Raw genomic sequence first — 19328 nt, forward strand, 5'->3', positions numbered from 1 at the left:
TTATTATTATTATTATTATTATTATTATTATTATTATTATTATTATTATTCTGGTTTTAATTATGTTTTATGGCACTGTTTAAATGGGGTCACTTTTGTCACAGTTGCATAACCTGATATTTTTGGTTTCGAAATCTTCATGGCGATGCACATCAGTTATGATAATTTGGTTAACTGGAGTTTTGTTTTGGTAATTTTGCATCTTTCTGTAACCACGTCATGTGTCCTTGCACAGTGTAGAAGGATATTTAATGTTAATTTTTAGTCTTTTTGGCTTCCCCCCCCCCACTTTTTTTTTTAAATCCGCTTCTTTTTGGGATATATTCTATAAAGAAGAGACCAGATTAGTGACCCCACCACCCTTGAGACCTTAAGCCTTAGCCTGATTGATACACTAGCATTACAAGTGTTTGGTGTCTTTCCTGTTTTTTATATCTAACATTGGGAAGAGCATTCCTGATATTAGCCTTCTTCATGCCCCAGTTAGCCCAAACTTTGTACAATACTGCACCACAGGGGTGCAGTCTCTCATTTATCTCAACAATCCAGCGCTTGCATTCATTTTGGCAAATCAAAATAAATCTACCCATTCAGTGGCAGCATTTTTTTTTTATTCTCAAGTTTTCGTTGGACAAATTTATGTAGATGTGCACCGATCGGTTGGCCACTCTGGAAAAGGTGTGTGAAAATACTTAAACTAAAATCCTTTTGTTTCTGCAGCACTGCAATCTCACACTGACAAATGTGGAAAAAAGACAAATCTTTAGTTTGATCACTTTTATTCACTTATATGTTAAAAAAATAATGTTAAGAACTGACTAATTATAATCCCTGCTGATAATACTTTGAACAACCACAGGCCATCACTTAATACTTTTATATTTTACAAGATTGAAGTGTACAGAGATGGAGCTGAACAATATTTCTAGGTTCTTATGTTCTCTTTTCTTCATCAAGCACAAGTTTTCTTTATTTAGGTCTGGAGACAGAAGATTGGTGATTCTCTAAGAAACTTTGCTCAATTGATATGTTTTGGATTATTATAAATCGTGTTTATAAATATTATGTTCAATCCAATTTGGGTTCAGTTCAAATTTTTAAAATCATCTCAGTCGGTTTTATATATTTTGAATTTTCTCGATTCTTTGAACATAAGTCAGCAGGACTGGATCCCAGGAGAAACTCTTCATCACACACCGCTATGACTGAATGCATGGGTCAAATTGGATTTGCCCTTGAATTGAGAAAAACTGCCATTCTCAACATATTTGATTTAACTTTGCTGTGTGGGAGTCTTTCCAACTGAGGTCTTTAATTGCAGTTGCAGATTTGACTCAAAAACTATTATATTATTTAATTGCTTGTGCTGCGCTGCTATTATCTAAAGGATAAATAAACACTATCCTACTGGAAGATGATGCAAAAACACCAATAATAAAGGCCAGCAATGTTACAGAAGCTCAGAAATAGGCAACGATTGTGTACTAAATGAATATTTCCCCTTAATAATATTGCATTGGAACATGGGCTGGTTGGTAACGTGGAAAACCTTGTTTTGGCTTGTGAAATCCAAACCATTCTCGACTCATAACCTTTCCCTACACTTCATATTTGTGAGATTTGTCAAAAACTTTGAATTAATTCAATCACACTGCTGTTGATGGAGAAATTCCCCAAGTTTTTGAACTAGGACTCCTTCTCTTTGCAATCCAACTTGCTTCTTGAATCAATGCAGATGAGAAGAAAAAAAAACAACACTTTTTACAGTTAACTACAAAACCACTTTATTGAAAAAGCAGATTATGTCATCTACAGTTAAATGATACGTCCTGATTTTAATACATTAAATAACTTTAGACCTTTTCATGTTTAGATAAATAAATCTAGTCTCCTTTTTTGTTTAAATGAACCATCTAGGTAATCAAAACACTGAGCATTACAAAACAACGTGACAGGTGTGGAGATGTGCTTGATGGAACTAACAGTAGAAGTCATCTCTCTTTCCAAGTGATTTATTTATTTTTTGATAGGAAACAAAATAAAAATAAAAAACTAGCCTCTTTATGAAATACAAATCAAAGTATTATTTTAAAAAAGTAAATTAAGACATCTTTCAAGGGGATACAATCGGGTTTTGTTAAGTTTTTCTTGGGCGATATTAGATTAATTCATAGAATGCCTCAGTCTCCAAGTACAGCACACGTTACTTGAGCCTTGCAAGAAAGGTGAGGTTGATCATACAGTTTGCAGTCATTTTCTTCTCTGCTTTTACAAAACACTATACATTACATTCACATGATGACCCCTGCCTTCACTCTCTGTTTTGAACACATTCAGTAGTATTTATTCACAACTGAGTGTATTACAGCATTACAGTACGGGTCAGTGTATGCACAAAATGGTTGGTGACATTTCCCCAACCCCCTCCCCGCTCTAGCCACAACCTCAGATGGGTGACGGATGTGCTACAGAGAAAATCGGATGCATCGGTTCCAGCATCTATTAATGTCATCATCAGATTTTAACAGAGATAATCGGGGTCATCCTGCTGGTTGCTGCGCTGCCCTGCAAACACAGTGAGGTGCATGTGCCAGGGGCCTGCCACTAGTACACATATACACACACAAACACACACACACACACACACACACTCAGACACAAGTGCATGTGATTGCGAGAACACACACACACGAGCAACAGTGGGTGGGGATCCCTTAAAAAAGCACATGGGTGGGACCAGCAGCTCCATGCTTTCAAGTCTTCCCTCTTCCCACATAACACATTAGCAGACTTTGTGCAGAACACAATGGGACATACGAGTGCATCTCAATAAATTAGACTATCATTAAAAGGTTTATTTACTTCAGTAAAAAAAAAAAGTGTTGCAACCCCCCCCCCCCAAAACTCATATGTAGAGTAATTGCAAAAAGAATGGCATAATTTTGGGGACTCCAATTATAGTTATTACAAAATAACCACACTTCTTTCTTTCACTCAACTTTCCATTAATATGTTTCCAAAATCCAATTTTCATAAGTAACATAAAAATGTTTTGAGAAAGTGATTTTTTTGACTGCAATATCTAAGAATATTACTGGAAAGTTAAGTGGAAGGAAAATACCTCAACTCTCCTCATTGAAGCATTAATTCATGCAAGTATTGAGAGTATATACTGCACCATACATTACAAGCACATACTTCTTAGTAGTCTGACATTTCTACAATGTAAATCTTTTTTCAATCGGTGCTAAATATTAATTGAACTGAATTTTGTTCAGCTACAAGCCATTATCCAAATTAAAACAGTAGTTACATATCTAAACAAAATTTCTGAAATAAATTTACATTTTCATAATGTTCTAATGTATTGAGATACACTTATGTGGACAATAGTGGACAAGTGAAGCTTGCTCATAGTCATGGATGATGTGATTATATGACAAAATAAGAGTGTCTGGAAATAAATGTGGAAGGAAAAAACATTTTTTAAGTGAGCATGCAGTTTGTTTTATCCAACTTTAAGCAGCTACGCTAGATTTGATTTAAAAAAAAAAAGAATTCTGGAAATGTCCAGCTCTTTGTTCAATATTTGGGTGGAACAGCTGTTTTGAGTCAGTTCCTGGATTTAAGTTTAAAAAGAAAGGTGCAGCACACTGCACAGTTTGTTGAAAATTACTATTTGGAGTATGCAAACATCAGCTAGGCAGGGATAAATTTGCTTAAAAATAACAAATTTGTAACAAAATGAACTGTGTCTATGTACTTAAAATAGAATAAAAGAACTGCATGCAAAAACTACAAGACCCACATCTGCTTCCTGTGGATCTCTGACCCTCTGACAGGCATGAAGCGACTCTAGGAGAGAGAGAATGCAACAGACCCAAAAGCTGCAGAGGCTTCAGTTACACCTCCAATTATGTCACGCTCACAGATACACATACATAAAAAAATACAATCTACATCTAGGATCTTATGTGGAAAACGTCTGCGAAATATATATTCATATATAAAAAGACGACCTATGTGCATCTAAAGTTTTCTCTCTGTCCATAATATAATCATTAATTAAGACACTGCTTGTGAATCTCTCAAGGTGTCATCTTGGACATCTTCTTGGAATGTCAGTCGGTTTCTCTGGGCTTGTGGTGCTACTGTGACGTCGACGACACGGTGCAGAGTCGTTTCTTTTTCTTCACAGCCCTGCGTCATGATGCTGGAGGTCCTTTGCATAGCCTTTTGCAGGGCTCTGTTTCAGTGTTGAAAGCTGCACGGAGAGAGAAAATGCTCTGAAGGCACTGCCCATTCGGCCCGGCCAACGCCGGATCCTCGTTCTCTCAGCTGTGACAGCGCCGCAGTGAAGCTCTTCAGTCAAAACACAAGAAATCCAGGAACTGCTTCCTTAACAAGGTGAAAACGTCAAAGGCTGGTTTTAGTAGGGGCCCTCTGGGTGAGTCTGGTTTTGGATTATGCACCCAAATGATAAGGAGAAAGGGAGGAATGGAGATCCTTTCTGTAGCTGGGGGTGCAGCGCCTGGAATCATGACCGTGGCTGCTGAAGGAGTGGGCGACCATCCCTCTTCACCCCGCTGCTGGTGTCCTGGATCATCTCGAAGGTGGAGCTGGGTCTCCTTCCTACAATTCAGTCACATGGAGGGGGTAGTTCGGGGGCGGGTGGGCGGGCAGCTTTGACTGGAGTCGTTGGATGTGGCAGTTGTGGCAGAGAAGGTGGCCTTCAAGTGGATAACAGCGGTGGCCTTCCTCATCGTTCAGCTGAAGACCACAATCCTGACGAAAACATAAACGTGTCACAGAGATGGTCAAGATTCAGATTAATATTTAGCTTCTGGTGCAAGAATTGACACACTACACCGTGTTACAACCAAAGACTGATGAATTATTTTATGTGCTTTTGTCTTTACTGAGTCAATGCTTTGTAGAACCGCCGATATGATGTTAACAGCTTTGCAATGCTAAAAAACAAAATCTTTTTCATAATATAGCTCAAGTTCAGTTCAGTTTCCTTAAAGAGCTCATTGTATAATTTAGACAGAATGGCTTATGACTTCCTTTTTAATCATTCTTGCATTGAAACCAGAGTGATAAAGTTCTCAACTGATAATTGCCCTACAACATGGGGTGGGGATCTGCCCCCCTGGGAGACCACTGAACAACCAGCAGGAATCACATAAACCTGCGATTCACACCTGGACAAAAAGAGCTGAATGCATAAACTGTTAGTGCAAGTTAACTTTTAATGAGTGAATCATAATCTACCCCGTGTTAAATGTAAAATGAATGATGAAGCTACCCTGTTTTTTCTAATGTGTAATAAATTTACTGAGTTCAGAAGTGAACTTCAGCCTCTTCCTGCAAGACTCGGTTGAATGATTAACCTCTGCTTACATTGTGACCTTTTCCCAGAATGTCAGCCATTCAGAAACATTAGCAAGTCTTACCCTGCTGCTTCTGCTGATTATTATTGCATAAATGAAATGTAACTTCTCTGAATATGATCACAGCAAGGAGGTGTGAAATTTTCCTGAGGAAAGTTTTGTTTTTCACATCATTCTTGAATGTTTATTATGCCAAACTGACATTTTGTGGAATTTTATACTTCCACTTGGGTCTCGGCTGCTTCCAAAAACAGTCTAAGCGCTTAAAGCTAACCAGACGATTTAATGTCTATAAGTTAATCTTTTTTGGTGTATGGAAAACAAGCTGTTTCAAAAACCTCTCAGTTGTTGAGCCACAATCAACGGGAACTTCCCTGTTACCTAGCAACCTGTCACCTAGCAACTCAAACAGAGCTCCAGCACTTTCATTTAGCTGGTTTTACCACTGAATGTGCTGCACAATGGCTACTGGAAAAGACATGTTTTGTTGTTGACTAACTATCTAGAAACCATTCTTGTTGGTTGTGCAAGAGGCTCCACTTCTGCTTTTTAAAAATGTACGGTTTATAATTATCTGTTTGCAGCAGTTTGTATTCTAAAAGGAGCTCAAAATAGGTAGAAATGAGCAGACTAAAAATCTCTATCTAATGATTTTGTGCAACAAAATGTAATGAACATGTTTTTTTTTTTTTTGTAGTCCATAGCCCTGTCCTAGCCTGTTCTAGAAGCATAATAGGTCACCTTTAAATTACGAAAGGAAATGGCATAAAGGTGGAAGATAAGTGAGGTTTCACAACAAGCCCCCAGCTGAGAATGAAGCACTGGGCTGGAATGTGCTCAGTCAGTGAGTCACAATGTTCAACTGCATCCTTGGGTTAGTGTCCACAGCCGTGATTCATTCTCACTGGTGCAAAAGTCTAGTCTCACTTGTCTGAGAACGTGCATTTCTCAGACAGGTTCACAGCGCTGACTGAGAGGATGCGAAAATGCGCCAACACTTTGCCAGCCAGAGTGGCATGGCTGTTTATTTGTAGTCTCATTCATTGATTCAGAGGCGCTGAATCATACACAGTGATGCTAAATTCATCACCAGTCCAAACAAGAGTATCAAAGACTGGTCTTACTACTGCGTGTGAATGAACGCTGTGTCTCACCTCACAGTGGTAACACTCCACATGGTAGTCCTTGTCCATAGAAACAACCCGGATGGTCTCTTCAGAACCCTGCGAGAACAGAATCAGAGTTAGGCCTTTCCTTCACACCAGACTGCTGTTCTATTAAAGTGACAGACAAGGGATGACAAACAGCTGCAGAAAAATTTAAAAAACACACGCTGCTGTCTTCGATGTAAACTAAAACATCACCTTCTGCTCCGATAAACTTAAGTCTCTACTGTCCTTGTAATAACTGAAAACTTCATACTAATGCAATTATTTACATTTTTCATTTGCACCTCTTCTGGTTGAGTTCTTCAAAATCTGTGGGGTTTTTTTTAAAGATAAATAAAAATCTCCAAAGCTCACTGCAGCAAAGAGTAGCATGTTGGACTCGCCAAGTTGTTACTTTGCAGGTTTTGTAAGTAAACTACAAAACCTGTAAACCAGAGGTGAACTCATCAGAACTGTAGTGATAATTTAAAACATGAGATAATTTAGCTTTTTACCTGCGCAGGAAGGATGGGCTGGTTGCACGAAGCACACTTCGGCGCAAAAACCCTGCGTTGGAAAAAGACCAGAAATTACAACACGAGTTTCATAAGTGAACATGTGTTGATCGCTTAATCTGTCGCTGTCCTTAATTGCTGCCATGATGCCAGTGGTGCAAATCAACGCTAACAGAACACCTTGTTAGCAATAATAACATTGTCTAACTGCAGCGGATGGTGAAGTTTTCCTCACGTGTGGTAGTCTTTGACACAGTAGATGTTGTTTTCCACGTCTACGGTGAAAGGCACTCCATCTAACCCTTCTTTACACACAACGCAGCGGAAGCAGCCCGGATGGTAGGACTTTCCCAGCGCCTGGAGTATCTGAGCGAGCACACAAGCAAGAACAAGCAAAGAAGAAAAAACACTCGTATTTAATACTTTCTTCCTATTAGTACGGAGTGTACAGGGTGTGGTATGCATTTTATTTACTAGTTAGAAAACTTTCAACTTCAAGTTGGTTCCATTGAAATTAATTTATTGTTATCAGCGTAACGGTTTTAACCAAAAATTCACCAGACGCAGACAAACACCTGCAGTTTTATACATTTTATATTGAAAGAAATCAATTTAGAAAACATTTTTCTTTAGAAAACATTTGCACATGGCTTTATATTTTGGTCTGTCTGATTATGTGATTTTAAATATTAAATAATTGATCAGTTACTGAGTACTCGAGTATCTTTTTTACCAAATACTTTTTTACTCTCTTGAGTCATTTCTTGGATGTCTGCTTCTTACTTTTAATGCAGTTAAAATATGTTGCGGTACTCTTACTTGGGCACAATTTCTGGATACTCTACCCACATCTGTTCTCAAAACAATGGAGAAAGTTCTTACCATCTCCATGATGAGGTGACCACACACAAAGCACTTCTCTGCTGTCTGCTGGAAACCAGAGTACTGTGGGGAAAGACGAAGTGCACAATTTATTTCCTTCAGTTCAGACACTTTAACAGATTTTACGCCAAACTATTGGCACCTAATACTGATTAACAGGAAAACTGATTATTCTCAGAGTCGCCTATAGAGGGCGCTCCTGCGCTCTTTCATTCACACCAGGATGTCTTTGTCTCTCTGTTATCCTCCGTCTCTTTCTGGGACATTTTCAGGCCCAGTTAATCAAATTTACTGTGTGTTGATAGGGTGAAATGTGTTTTATAGTTATAGTTATAAAAACACTCTACATCTTGCTGCTCGTTCCGTCAGATAATAAAAGTGGCCATCTGCAGCACACAGCCTTCCCCCCCCCAACCTCTCCTGGGTCACGACCTGATGACACTGAGGGCTCGGCAGAAGAGACGCAGCTACCAGGTGGAGGTGGGAGGTGTTGATGGGCCGCCCGCCCCCCTGCCCATTAACGCCTCTCCGAATCCACCATCTGCCACAAGAAGCCCCCCCCCCCATCCGCCTCCCCCCACCACCACCACGGCAGCCTGAAACACTCCCGCAGTGACGGGGCAGACCAGACAAGCCTCAGCCACAGGAAGGCGATTAGTCTTCATCCTGTCTTCTGGCCTCCAGCATCAGAGGGGTGGTGATGGTGCGGTGCAAAACAGGAATTTCAGTGTTTCCTAACATATCGGCGAGTTAATCTTTAAGGGGAAGCTGTCCATAAACAGGAAGCGCAGTCAGCAGCATGTGTTATGAGTTCGTCTAGATTACCAAGCTGTTTACAGGAACCAATCGGGAGCTTCAACGTTCTCCTCTGCTTCACTTTGGTAACGTAGGTGTTTCATTGTTTCAGTTGCGTTGACGTGGAAGTTTTAAACAAAAGTAACTTCGGGCACCACATCTCTGGGCCTGCCAAGCTAATCTGAAGCAGATGAGACCAGAAGTTGTTCAACACTCCTCCCGCACCTCTAAAACTGTCTGTGTGTGCAGCGAGAACGAGCACATGAGGGAAATTTGGTTGAAATTAGTCTAAATTGAGGGGGAGGTGCAGGAGTTCTAATTACAGCACTTAAACGGTTTGTTTCTGCACCTTCTGTCGCCTCCCCGTGATCACTAAAGGAAAATCCATAAACATGAATGAGCAGGGACTCACCAGGAAGTCCTCCTCACAGTACACCTTCCCGTTGACGTTGTAGAAGGCCTTCCCTCGTAGCCTCCTCCCTGGAAGAAATCACAAAGGAAGTCTGTTAGTAGGAGCACTTAAGTGGCATGCCGCTGCAATAATTATTGTAGTCTTATATAATTAAAAAAGCCACGAAAGATTTCAGGCTGAAGTTGTTTTAGACAGCTCATTAAGGAGGAAGGATTGCAGGAAAATCAATGCAATTGACTGAGTTTCCTTCAGCCTACATCTTTTTCACTAATGGACACAATAAACAATTTGGTTGTGTTACACATAGGGCTGAATTGGAATGTATGTAATTGAATTGATCGGACTGACTGGATATTTCTGTAATAACGTGGATCAGTTTGTCTTGCAAACTGCTTTGAGATGATCCAATATGACACACTGAACAGAATTTAATAAAAAATAATTAAATCCTTCTGGTTGTTCAGAAAGTTATAGATACTGCTGATAAAATACTGACAGCTCGCAGCAGAACCACATTACCTTTATTGAGCAATAAAAAAGAAAACCCATTGCCTCCTTTACAGTTGTTAACAGAATATCTCTAATCGGATACCTTTGCAACCTCTGAATCTTGCAAATATACAAACCAAACAGGTCACCACAACACCATGAAGCAACAGACATTGGATCTTATTTCACAGCTGTATTTAATGCCTAAAAAATTAATTTAATGCCAAACGGCGTCGGAAATGTTGCTAGTTGTAAGTAAGTCTGGATGTGTGCCACAATACGTCTCACTGGCTGTGTCTCCATGGACTTGCCCGCAGCAGCAGGTCGGCACAGAGCAGATGGCTGGGGGGAAATTGGTCATTTTAAGTGTTCGTCTACTTACTGCAACCATTGATCCCGACTCAACTCCATTCACACGCCATTTACACAATCAATAAGCCATGCTGCTTTCCAAAGGTCGTGCTGTATCTGCCTGCTTATGTACACAACTGCCAGAAATACCAGCAACAATTGACACTATAAGGATGAACAGGAGTTGAAAACTATGACTATGTTAAAAATCAAATTTTAAGCTGCTGTTTTCAACCTATGTGCAAGAAATATGAATCACCTCTTTGGTATTTTAAAACGACAAGCAAGTCGCGGTTGGTGGTACTGGGCTTGTGCCAGTGTGAAGGCCGAATTCCTCTGGTCCAGCTTTCATTCACCAGAATCCAAGTTTGAATCCAGTCAGAAAAGGAAAAAAAAATTCTGCTGCGCGCTGGCTTCTGCAGCCCCGCGCCACGCATCTCACACAGCCCGTCCATTCAAATTCACGTACCGGCGGCCGTGTTTCTGTGGCAGCACGATGACTTCACCCAGAAGCAGGGCAGACGAAACCCACGGATCTAATAAATCTGACTGGATTAGTCAGATTTAATTGTATTCCAGAGTCACCACTGGGTTTATTGGTTTCCCAGCATGGTCACCCCCTTCGTTTTTACAATGACATTTATGCAATCGCTGTATTTCAAATGCACGCCCAGTGTCAAAATGCTGGGAAATGGCGAGGCGGTAACGGACGTATAACCGGCCGGGGATGCACAGGAACGCCGTCCACACAACAGGTGAGATTTTTAAGACTCTTAGGCTTACTTTTACTTTTTTTAAATCACACTTTGGGGAGCAAGATGAAAAGCGGAGTGAGAAGTCGGTTTGGTCTGTGGCCTCTGCTCTGCAGTTTGGGGTCTGGAAGGTGAATACAAAGCCCCCAGTTCTGATGACTATGTGGAGCGCTGCTAGGGGAGCGGGCCGACTGAGCAAACGGGGACATTCTTTCTGTCTGAGGTCACTAGCTGGTCCCATTCATCCCCCCCCCCTGCACCTCTCCAGCACCCGCTCCCTGCCCGCTTCCCTAACTGAGAATAACGGAGAAAAAGGAGGGGGTGGAGGGCTCCGTGCCTTCTTCTCCCCCCATCGCTGTGGCCTTTTGTCACCAGACAGCGCAGCAGAGAGGCCGAACATCCTCAGTGTTGCAGGGGATACTAAAACCATCAGCTCTGTTTAGAATTTACAATTTATTTGGAGTCTTCTGGGAGCTTGATTTAAGAACTAAGCCCCTCTTACTGCTTAATGCAATTGGTTTTATTTCTGGATTAAACATCCAAGTTGAAACGGTGCTTGGGTTAAAATTGACTTACTTTTGGTTTAATTAGTAAAACCAGTTTCTACATGGACAGATGGATGGAACAGGCTACAAGGTGTGGAAATACAAAATTCATTTTCTGTATTAATCCAGACCTGGAAGAAACTTTAGACTTTTCCAGATGGTGCAAGAATCCTGTGAGTGGCTGGTTAACATTTGAACCTCCCATCAGATCACCTGCTATATTCAACGGTGACATAAATATATGAGCCGTTATCTCCTCTCATCAGGCGTCCTCACACTGAGGTGGCAGTGTGCTTGTTCAGTCCTGAATCCCAATGCTCTCTTATTGATGCTGGTTGCATGAAATATCGGATCATTCAGAAAACAGGCCTCATTCTGCTAATGCACTCATTTTGCTGTTGCCATGGATATCAGCTTTCATAGTATAAAAGTGAACTGATGTGTCATCATGGTGGAGGTATTATTTGACTGAAACGTCCTCAGGTGCAGATTCTGCAGCTGACAATGTCTACACGCAGTCATTTTTTTCCAGGTATGGACTTTCTACCCTTATATTCTGGAGTCAGGTTTTAATTTTCCTTTTTACTGAATTCAAGTCTGAACGTTTTATGAATCTACAGGTGAGATTCATGAATTTGCAAGATGGTTTTCCAGCAGCACTGAAACCGTTTTAGGTAAATTAACGTGAAACTAACAAAATGTGAACAAAAATGTCAAAATTCGCTTTGGGGTTACTTACACTTACACTGATTTTAAAATAACCCATATACTTAAACGTTTGAGAAAACAGCAGGAACGGAAGGAACAACAGGAGCTCATCGATGAAGGAAACTGGTCTGGCAGAGAAAACAGACCACAGAGAAAAAGACAATGGGAGAAACAGGAGGAGGTAAGAGAACTCACTGGCTTTTAAGCTACTGGAAATGTGAATAAAAAGTGACAGGAGAACCAGGTGTGACTAATCAGGAAAATGCAGCACGGTGAGGCAAGGACCCCAGCAGGGAGGCTGACTAATAACCACACAAATTAATAACAAGGGAGCTAAGCAACACGACAGAATAAAACCCAAACACACACCACATACCTACACTGGAATGAGAATCTAAACCAAAAGCAGGAATGAACCGATACGGAAAACCATTGATAATTTAATAGCAATTCATTCTCAATGCTCCAGGCACTCCTCCTCCTTCACTGTTACTGTCAGATGGAGCAACATTGTAGCTGAAACATTGTATTGTTAGCTTGTATTTCTCTGGGCTTCTGACTAAACAGAACCGAAAACGCTGATTCAGATGTTGGAAATTTCAAGTCGCATTCCAACATGCAGCATTTGTCAACTTCCTCGACGTCATGCGCCCGGTGATGTGCTTCGACATGAGATGGATGTTTTTCCTCTGAGGCGGAATTTGTTGCAGGGTAGTTTTGTTCTTGAGAAAGGCTATATTTTCTATTTTATTAACTGAAAAATCTGAAAGTTGTGGATGCAGCGACTGTGCAGTTAACGGCTGAAAACGTGCAATCATACCTCTGGCTGTGAAATCACGTTGATGAGCAAGAAAATATGTTAAGAGGCTCTGAGCATTCAGATGCAGTGTATGGCAGCCTGCATTCACACTGACACAGCTCCAGTCACTTGACGCATATGAAAAAAATCTAACAAATGTTTTCATTTATCTAAAAGCTTTACATCAACATATTTATGATCGTGCAGTCTTTCTGGTTGCTCCATATCTCAACTGAGGAAGTAATGCTTTTAGGTCCATTTTCTTCACACATTTTGCACACTGCAAAAACACAAATCTAGATTATTTGGTTTAGTTTCTAGTGCCATTATTTTAGTACACTTTAAATACGATAAAGCTAACATACAAGAACTTTTCAGCAAGAAATAGGAGCTTTATTTAAGTCAGTAATTTCTTGATATTGGTGACAATGTACTTGTTATTAGTTAAATGATCTGCCAGTGGATCAAGGCCTTTTTCAAATATTATATGTTAAAATGTCTTGTTCCACTGGCAGATTGTTTCACATCAATATTAAGGAATTACCGACTTAACACAAGCTCCTGTTTCTTTTTGAAAAGTTACTAGTAAGTTAGTTTTGTCTTATTTTAAGCGTACTAATATATTTGCACTAGAAACTGAACCAAAAATCCTTGGAAACATTTTGTATTTCTGCCGTGCGTTCACAAGCCGAACGGCACCAAATACCTCCAGCCAGCATTTTGTATCGGCTTGTTGTTCCTCACTGTGCCTCGATTTAGCAACCACCGCTGGAATGTTTCACAATGTTAGGCGATGTTGGAGTTGCAACTTTAACAAAAGCAACTGTTAAAATCAGTTTGAACAATTTATTTCATTACTGAAATCATTTGCAAAAATATCAGGCACATAACACTGGACAAGGATAAGACTATCTGTGACATCCCTCCACTTGGAGGGATGTCATTCCTTTTTTAACCACCAGTTTTCAGCCAATGGTATTTCTTTGGGGTTTTTTTACACAATCTGGGCAGCTTGCACACTGGCCTACTAATTTCGACTTGTCAGCCTGTTTATTAGAGGCCAGAGGAAAATGGGCAGATTGGTTCAAGATGACAGAAGCTCAACACGTCTTCAGACAGCTAGAAACAGGAAACTGAGATTAGGGTTGGGCATTTACCGTATCGTTTATCATTTATCGTGAGAAACCTCTTATCATGATAAGAATTTTGATTTATTGTTGCCTTGTTAAATTTCAATTAATGATGTTAAGTAAGAAACAAAACTGACAGTATTATCAAGAAACAAAGTTTAAAAAAAATATTTCCTCCATTGTCAGTTCCATAAGTGCATCAATAAATATCAGTACATTTGAAAATATGACTAAATGCAATTTCTGCATGCAGCTTAGTGATATAAATCACACTTCTTTAAATAAGTGGCATCCTGAAGATACCTGCTTTTAAAGAACAGTGTTTACAAATACTTTTCATTATCACAAAAGTACTACAAAATATCTCAATAAAGTTCCAACTCTGTGTTGCCCACCCCTAACTGAGGTTCCAGTTCACACAGCCTCACCAAAATTGGGCGGTAACAGATTTGTAAAACCTGATCCAATGAGTCTTCAGTTTTAGCTGTGACATTTAGATGTTTTAGGCTCAGATTTGGTGTAAAAAAAAATAAATAAATAAAAAATCCCCTGAAAACATGGATTCATCTTCTATGTGATAGTTGTTCAGGCTCCTGAGGGGTAATGGAGCTCAACTCGTCTCAAACTGGTTCCTTGAACTAGACAATGAGTTCACGGCACTCTCCAAATTCACAACACTTTCCGAACGCAGTGGAATGGAGGGGAGCCGACAAAATACAGTATTCTGATATCAAAAGTTAAGTTTTCAGCAGCTGTTCGGTGAAAATCCTAATAATTAACACAAATAGAGGCTTACAAAACATCAGTTTTTGTGCCATTAGAATGTGTTAGATGATTTGAGTTACAGAAGTGAATAAGCTTTTTTCAACACTGATTACTAGCTGCTGTGACTCCTTTTGAGCATATGGGATTTAAATTTGAAACTACAAAATGCATATGAGCGTTGTTAATGTCATACAAACTCCAAATTTAGCAGAGGAAGTTCCAGTTGTTGGTTTTTCTAATGCACCAAAGGGGCCGTGGAGGAGAGGATTAATGAGAGCGTCTTCACTTTCCACCTCTCTGCATTCGGGGTTTGAAAACATATTTTTTTTTTTTTTTTTTTGCTTTGAAGTCAATATTTTACCAAAGGCTCTAGTTTACCTATTTTCAACTGATCTGGTCTGCTGCTTCTACAAAACATATTTAAAATTGATTTTGCATACCTTACCGAACCGAATCGACTTCAGACTAAAAAAAAAAGATGGAAATGAGACTAAAGATCTAAAAGATATAAACGATTTATTTAAATTTACCACTTTGGCTTAAACTAGAGGGAGCAAACATTGTTTGTATTACAAGTCTTTGCTCCTGTACATGGCATTCCTCACACTTCCCAGTCTTCAGGTTATTATTTTACCCACAAGCCCAAACAAAGCATAAAGGTTACATAGAGGGTGTCAAAAACACACCATTTCTCCCGGCTCGTTAGCCACAGCTCACCGACCGTTCGCTCTGCTAATGAGAACGTCTACCCGTTTCCAGCAAGCGACAGCCTTTTTCGAACAGCATTTATGTATTTAAAACTGTAACTGAGAGTAATTTATTGCTTCAGGATGTAAACATGCTGGATGAGATTTAAAACAAATCAATCTTCCACTTCTCAGATTTAATCGGACTGGTGCCAGTTACAGTTCGACACCTGAGTCCTCCTCACTCTGACACAGAAATGAGTAACTGTGAGCTGTCCAGGTGATGCTAACTGGCTAACGAGGAGAAGTGGAGCGAGTGAGCAACGTGTGTGTCATCATCCTGGTCAAGTTTTATGTCTTTTGCAACTTCTAACGGAATTTCTTTCTACAAATCCTTTCGCTCCATCCATCTTCCTATCAGCTCTGAGCAGATGCAGAAAACAAAAACAACTCCGCAGTATGATGCCGCCACCACCATGTTTCGACACTTCACAGAAGGAGTTGGTGTTAACTGCTGCTAAATTTGACATTTTGCATGTGATGCCACATGTTTCTGTGTTTCGATTTGTCGTGCGCCACTAAAATATTTCATCTTCTTATGGAGATGTGGAAAAGTTCAAGAGGTGTAAATACTTTTGTGACTCTCAAACTTCCCTGACAACCCAGACTTCTTCCCCATCATGTCTTTGTACCACACTCTTCCTTCTTCTAGCTCAATTTTTCCAGTAGAAATTTAGATTTTCTAAACTGAATTGCTTTGATGAAGCAGGTAAGGTGCTGACCAAGGTTGTTTTAATTAACTAAAGCAAAATAATGAAACGAAAATGAGAAAGCATTTTTGTTAACTGAAATGAATAAAATCGTAATTAACGGGGAAAATTTAAAACTAAATGGTACTATATTGTGAATTTATAAAACTAGTTAAAACATACTGAAATTACAACTGTGACATCTTTTGTTTTTGTGATTATGAATCTATTTCAATGAATGAACTGAAGTGAAAATATTTATTCGCCACACAAGCAGTTTACGTCAAATTACGGTCCTCCATACTCCTGGTGGTGACACTTACGTTAGATTACGCTAAATTGAATACATTTTTTTTGAAAATTGTATCCTCTGTTGGGCAATCGATGTATACATAATCACAATACAATACTCTGACCATTCTGAAGCTAAAAACTTAACAATATTTAACTTATAACTGATAAAAACTAGCAGACACACTCAAAAAATGAATTAAAACTAACTGAATTAGACAAACAAAAAGTCAAATAAAACTCAAATATAATAATAATAATAATAATAATAATAATAATAATAATAGTAATAACCTATTAGAATCCTTGTACTGACTACACGTAACTATTCACACAACCCCACTTCTAAAAAAGGTAAACTATCGCTCTGGGACTTCAGATAAAAGTGTGCAACTCCAAGACAAAATGACCGGCCCCAAGCAACATATTTACTGTGATGCCTGAAAGACAGAAATCAGTGTTCAACAGACCCAAAACAACTTCCTCTTTTGTACGTGTGGCAGAGCAAGCACACAATCATTCTGGCTTGCGTGTGCCGTTTAAAGTGAGTCCATAGCAGGCCTGCCCTCTCTGATAAGCAGGTCTGGTACACTTTGTGACTCTGCGTGTGTGTGTAGGTGTGTGTGTGTGTGTGTGTGTGTGTGTGTGTGTGTGTGTGTGTGTGTGTGTGTGTGATTGAGGTCCTCCAGGGATGGCTGGCTGGCTGAAGTGGTGGTGGGGAGGGTTGCATTCTTGGCCATCTCATGAAAAAAGGGTGCAACCATGGGAGTAAGCCAAGAGGAGGGCTCAATTATGCATGGTTAAACAAAGCCCAAGGCTACCAGAGAGCAATGTCTCAGCAAACTCGGCCTCACTGTGGAGTTCCAGACTCCAAGAGGACTTCTGCACAAAAAAATAAAAAAAAAAAGAAACCAAAAAACTAACTGAAGACATGAGAACGCAGCTCCTCATAAATCACTGGAGTGTGTTATGACAACTGCAGGCACTTTGAAACTAAACTTCTCAGAGGCCTGCAAAACACTGCGTAAAAAGAAAACATTGCCATTTACAAGAGGTCAACTGATAGATTATGTCGTTTACGTTACCAATAAACTATCCTGAGAGGTGGGTTAGCCTGCTAAGCGACTTGGATCTCCGAAAATGACCTGCTGATGAATTGTGGAAATGATTCCTCTGATAAACCTCTCAGGTCTCTGTTTTCTGTCTAAATCCAGATACGTCTAACACATTTAACACTTTCAGTCTAGATCGGGTTCAAAGACCTAATGTCGCGATTTCTTTGTTCAATCGTTGAAAGATGACCTTGAAGCAAACTGTAAAAGTATCATAAGGCCGATTAAAACAGCTTCCAACCGGACCCGAGGCTTGTTTTCCACAGAATACCTCGCAACCTCAGCAACTAGACACTCGGCATCTGGCCCCTCTTTCATTCGACACACAATAAATCGGAAACTATGTGGCTTTGGTTACATGTAAATTATAGCAGTTCTTCCAGAGCCCAAGGGGTCGAGGTGAAGGATCAGTATACATGCAGCACATAAGAATGGATCCAGGCTGAAAGGCTCGCTCTAACCATCTTCCTCTTGTTTCCACGGGAAACAGGAGAGGTGGTCCAGAGTTGGGTGACAGGGGCGTCCAAAAAAAAAAAGAAAAAGAAAAAAAAGAAACGATGCACAAACACAACCCTTACTGTACTTTGTGGAGAAAGAGAAAAATAACTAAACAATTTATTTCATTGCTCCATTGCATTTCTTAGGCATGAGATAGTTTTGATGTAAACTGTGAAACCAGCTTATGATTTATTAATAAAGCAACACAAGCGGCATTATGTTTTATTTAAAAAAAAAAAAAAAGTGGAAGGGGTTGCTGTTTTTTCTGCTGCATTTTGCCAACTTCCCCATTCTGGCGATATATATAGAAGATCAGTTACTCAACACTTCTGCTTTTGAGTGTTTTACATTTCATAACGCCCCAAACATCTTCACGCATCTAGGTTGGAAGAAAGCAGGAGTGTGAAATGTGATTTAGGGTTTTGTTGCTGAAGTAGGAAAGAAAAAAGTTATTAAAGGGAAGACTGTACTAGAAATAAAACTTATTGCTGTTGTTCATCCTTAGAGGCTGAACAAATTACACTGCCATCCACATTTACTCGAGACCATGCAATTAGTTATTTAAGTTAATGTGTTTGTGCAGAAATTATTAATTAGTAATTATTTTCTCCACCTTTTTCCTCTGGAGTACAAATATGATGTGATACAGTGCCCTCTTCAGAGTGGAAAAGACAAGAGAACAGACCTCTTATATTTAAAAGTCATTTAGTTTACAAAATAAAGTTTAAAACACCTGGAAAGGTGATAAATATGGCTCACCACCTGTAAATGCTGTTAGTATTAATATTCACCATCAGGTTAATAGACACGCATATTCTACCAGGACAAAAGTAAACAATAGAGTTGCTTAACCTCTACTGAGACTTTACCTTGAAATTTGCTTAGAGGAAACAAAAATGCTGCTTATTTTGCTAAATTTTTAACTTTGCCCTTATAAAAAGCCTAATGGCTCATCTTTAACTTTATTTTGCATGTATGGATGCAGTAAAAGATTTCTCTGGATTCATGATAGGATATAATAATACATAGTATAAAAGACGAAATTCCTAGATTTTATGCAATAAAAAATTGTTATTTGTGCTTCCTTTCAAACTGTCGCAGAGAAGTGAATCCAATCCAACGTCACATCTGAGAGCCCCGTGTCTCTCTCACTGTCAATAGGATCAAAAATGTCAAACTTGATGTTCAAAAGCAGTGACAACAGAAAGCCTCTGCAGTGGCTTGAATACAAAGTCAGCCACTTCTTTTTCTACAAGACACTGTAGATTGCTCACCCTCTGGAAAAAAATACTGTTTTTATTATTTGAT

The 19328-nt window shown here is 39.6% G+C and overlaps 1 protein-coding gene across 1 annotated transcript in view; it reads right to left on the reverse strand.

Annotated features, from left to right (window-relative positions):
- Positions 1-2420: 2420 nt before the first annotated feature.
- wtip (WT1 interacting protein) overlaps positions 2421-19328 on the reverse strand; it is a 28935-nt gene continuing 12027 nt past the window's right edge. The window contains exons 3-8 of the mRNA XM_015049157.1: positions 9146-9213; positions 7939-8001; positions 7292-7422; positions 7057-7108; positions 6548-6616; positions 2421-4785 (exon numbers count right to left, since the gene is read on the reverse strand). Coding sequence (XP_014904643.1) covers positions 4633-4785; positions 6548-6616; positions 7057-7108; positions 7292-7422; positions 7939-8001; positions 9146-9213 — 536 coding nt within the window. The 3' untranslated portion in view covers positions 2421-4632. The remainder of the gene's footprint in view (positions 4786-6547; positions 6617-7056; positions 7109-7291; positions 7423-7938; positions 8002-9145; positions 9214-19328) is intronic.

Source organism: Poecilia latipinna, unplaced genomic scaffold (assembly GCF_001443285.1).
Source record: "Poecilia latipinna isolate Pla-1442-1.1 unplaced genomic scaffold, P_latipinna-1.0 Scaffold929, whole genome shotgun sequence".
Classification (NCBI taxonomy): Eukaryota; Metazoa; Chordata; class Actinopteri; order Cyprinodontiformes; family Poeciliidae; genus Poecilia; species Poecilia latipinna.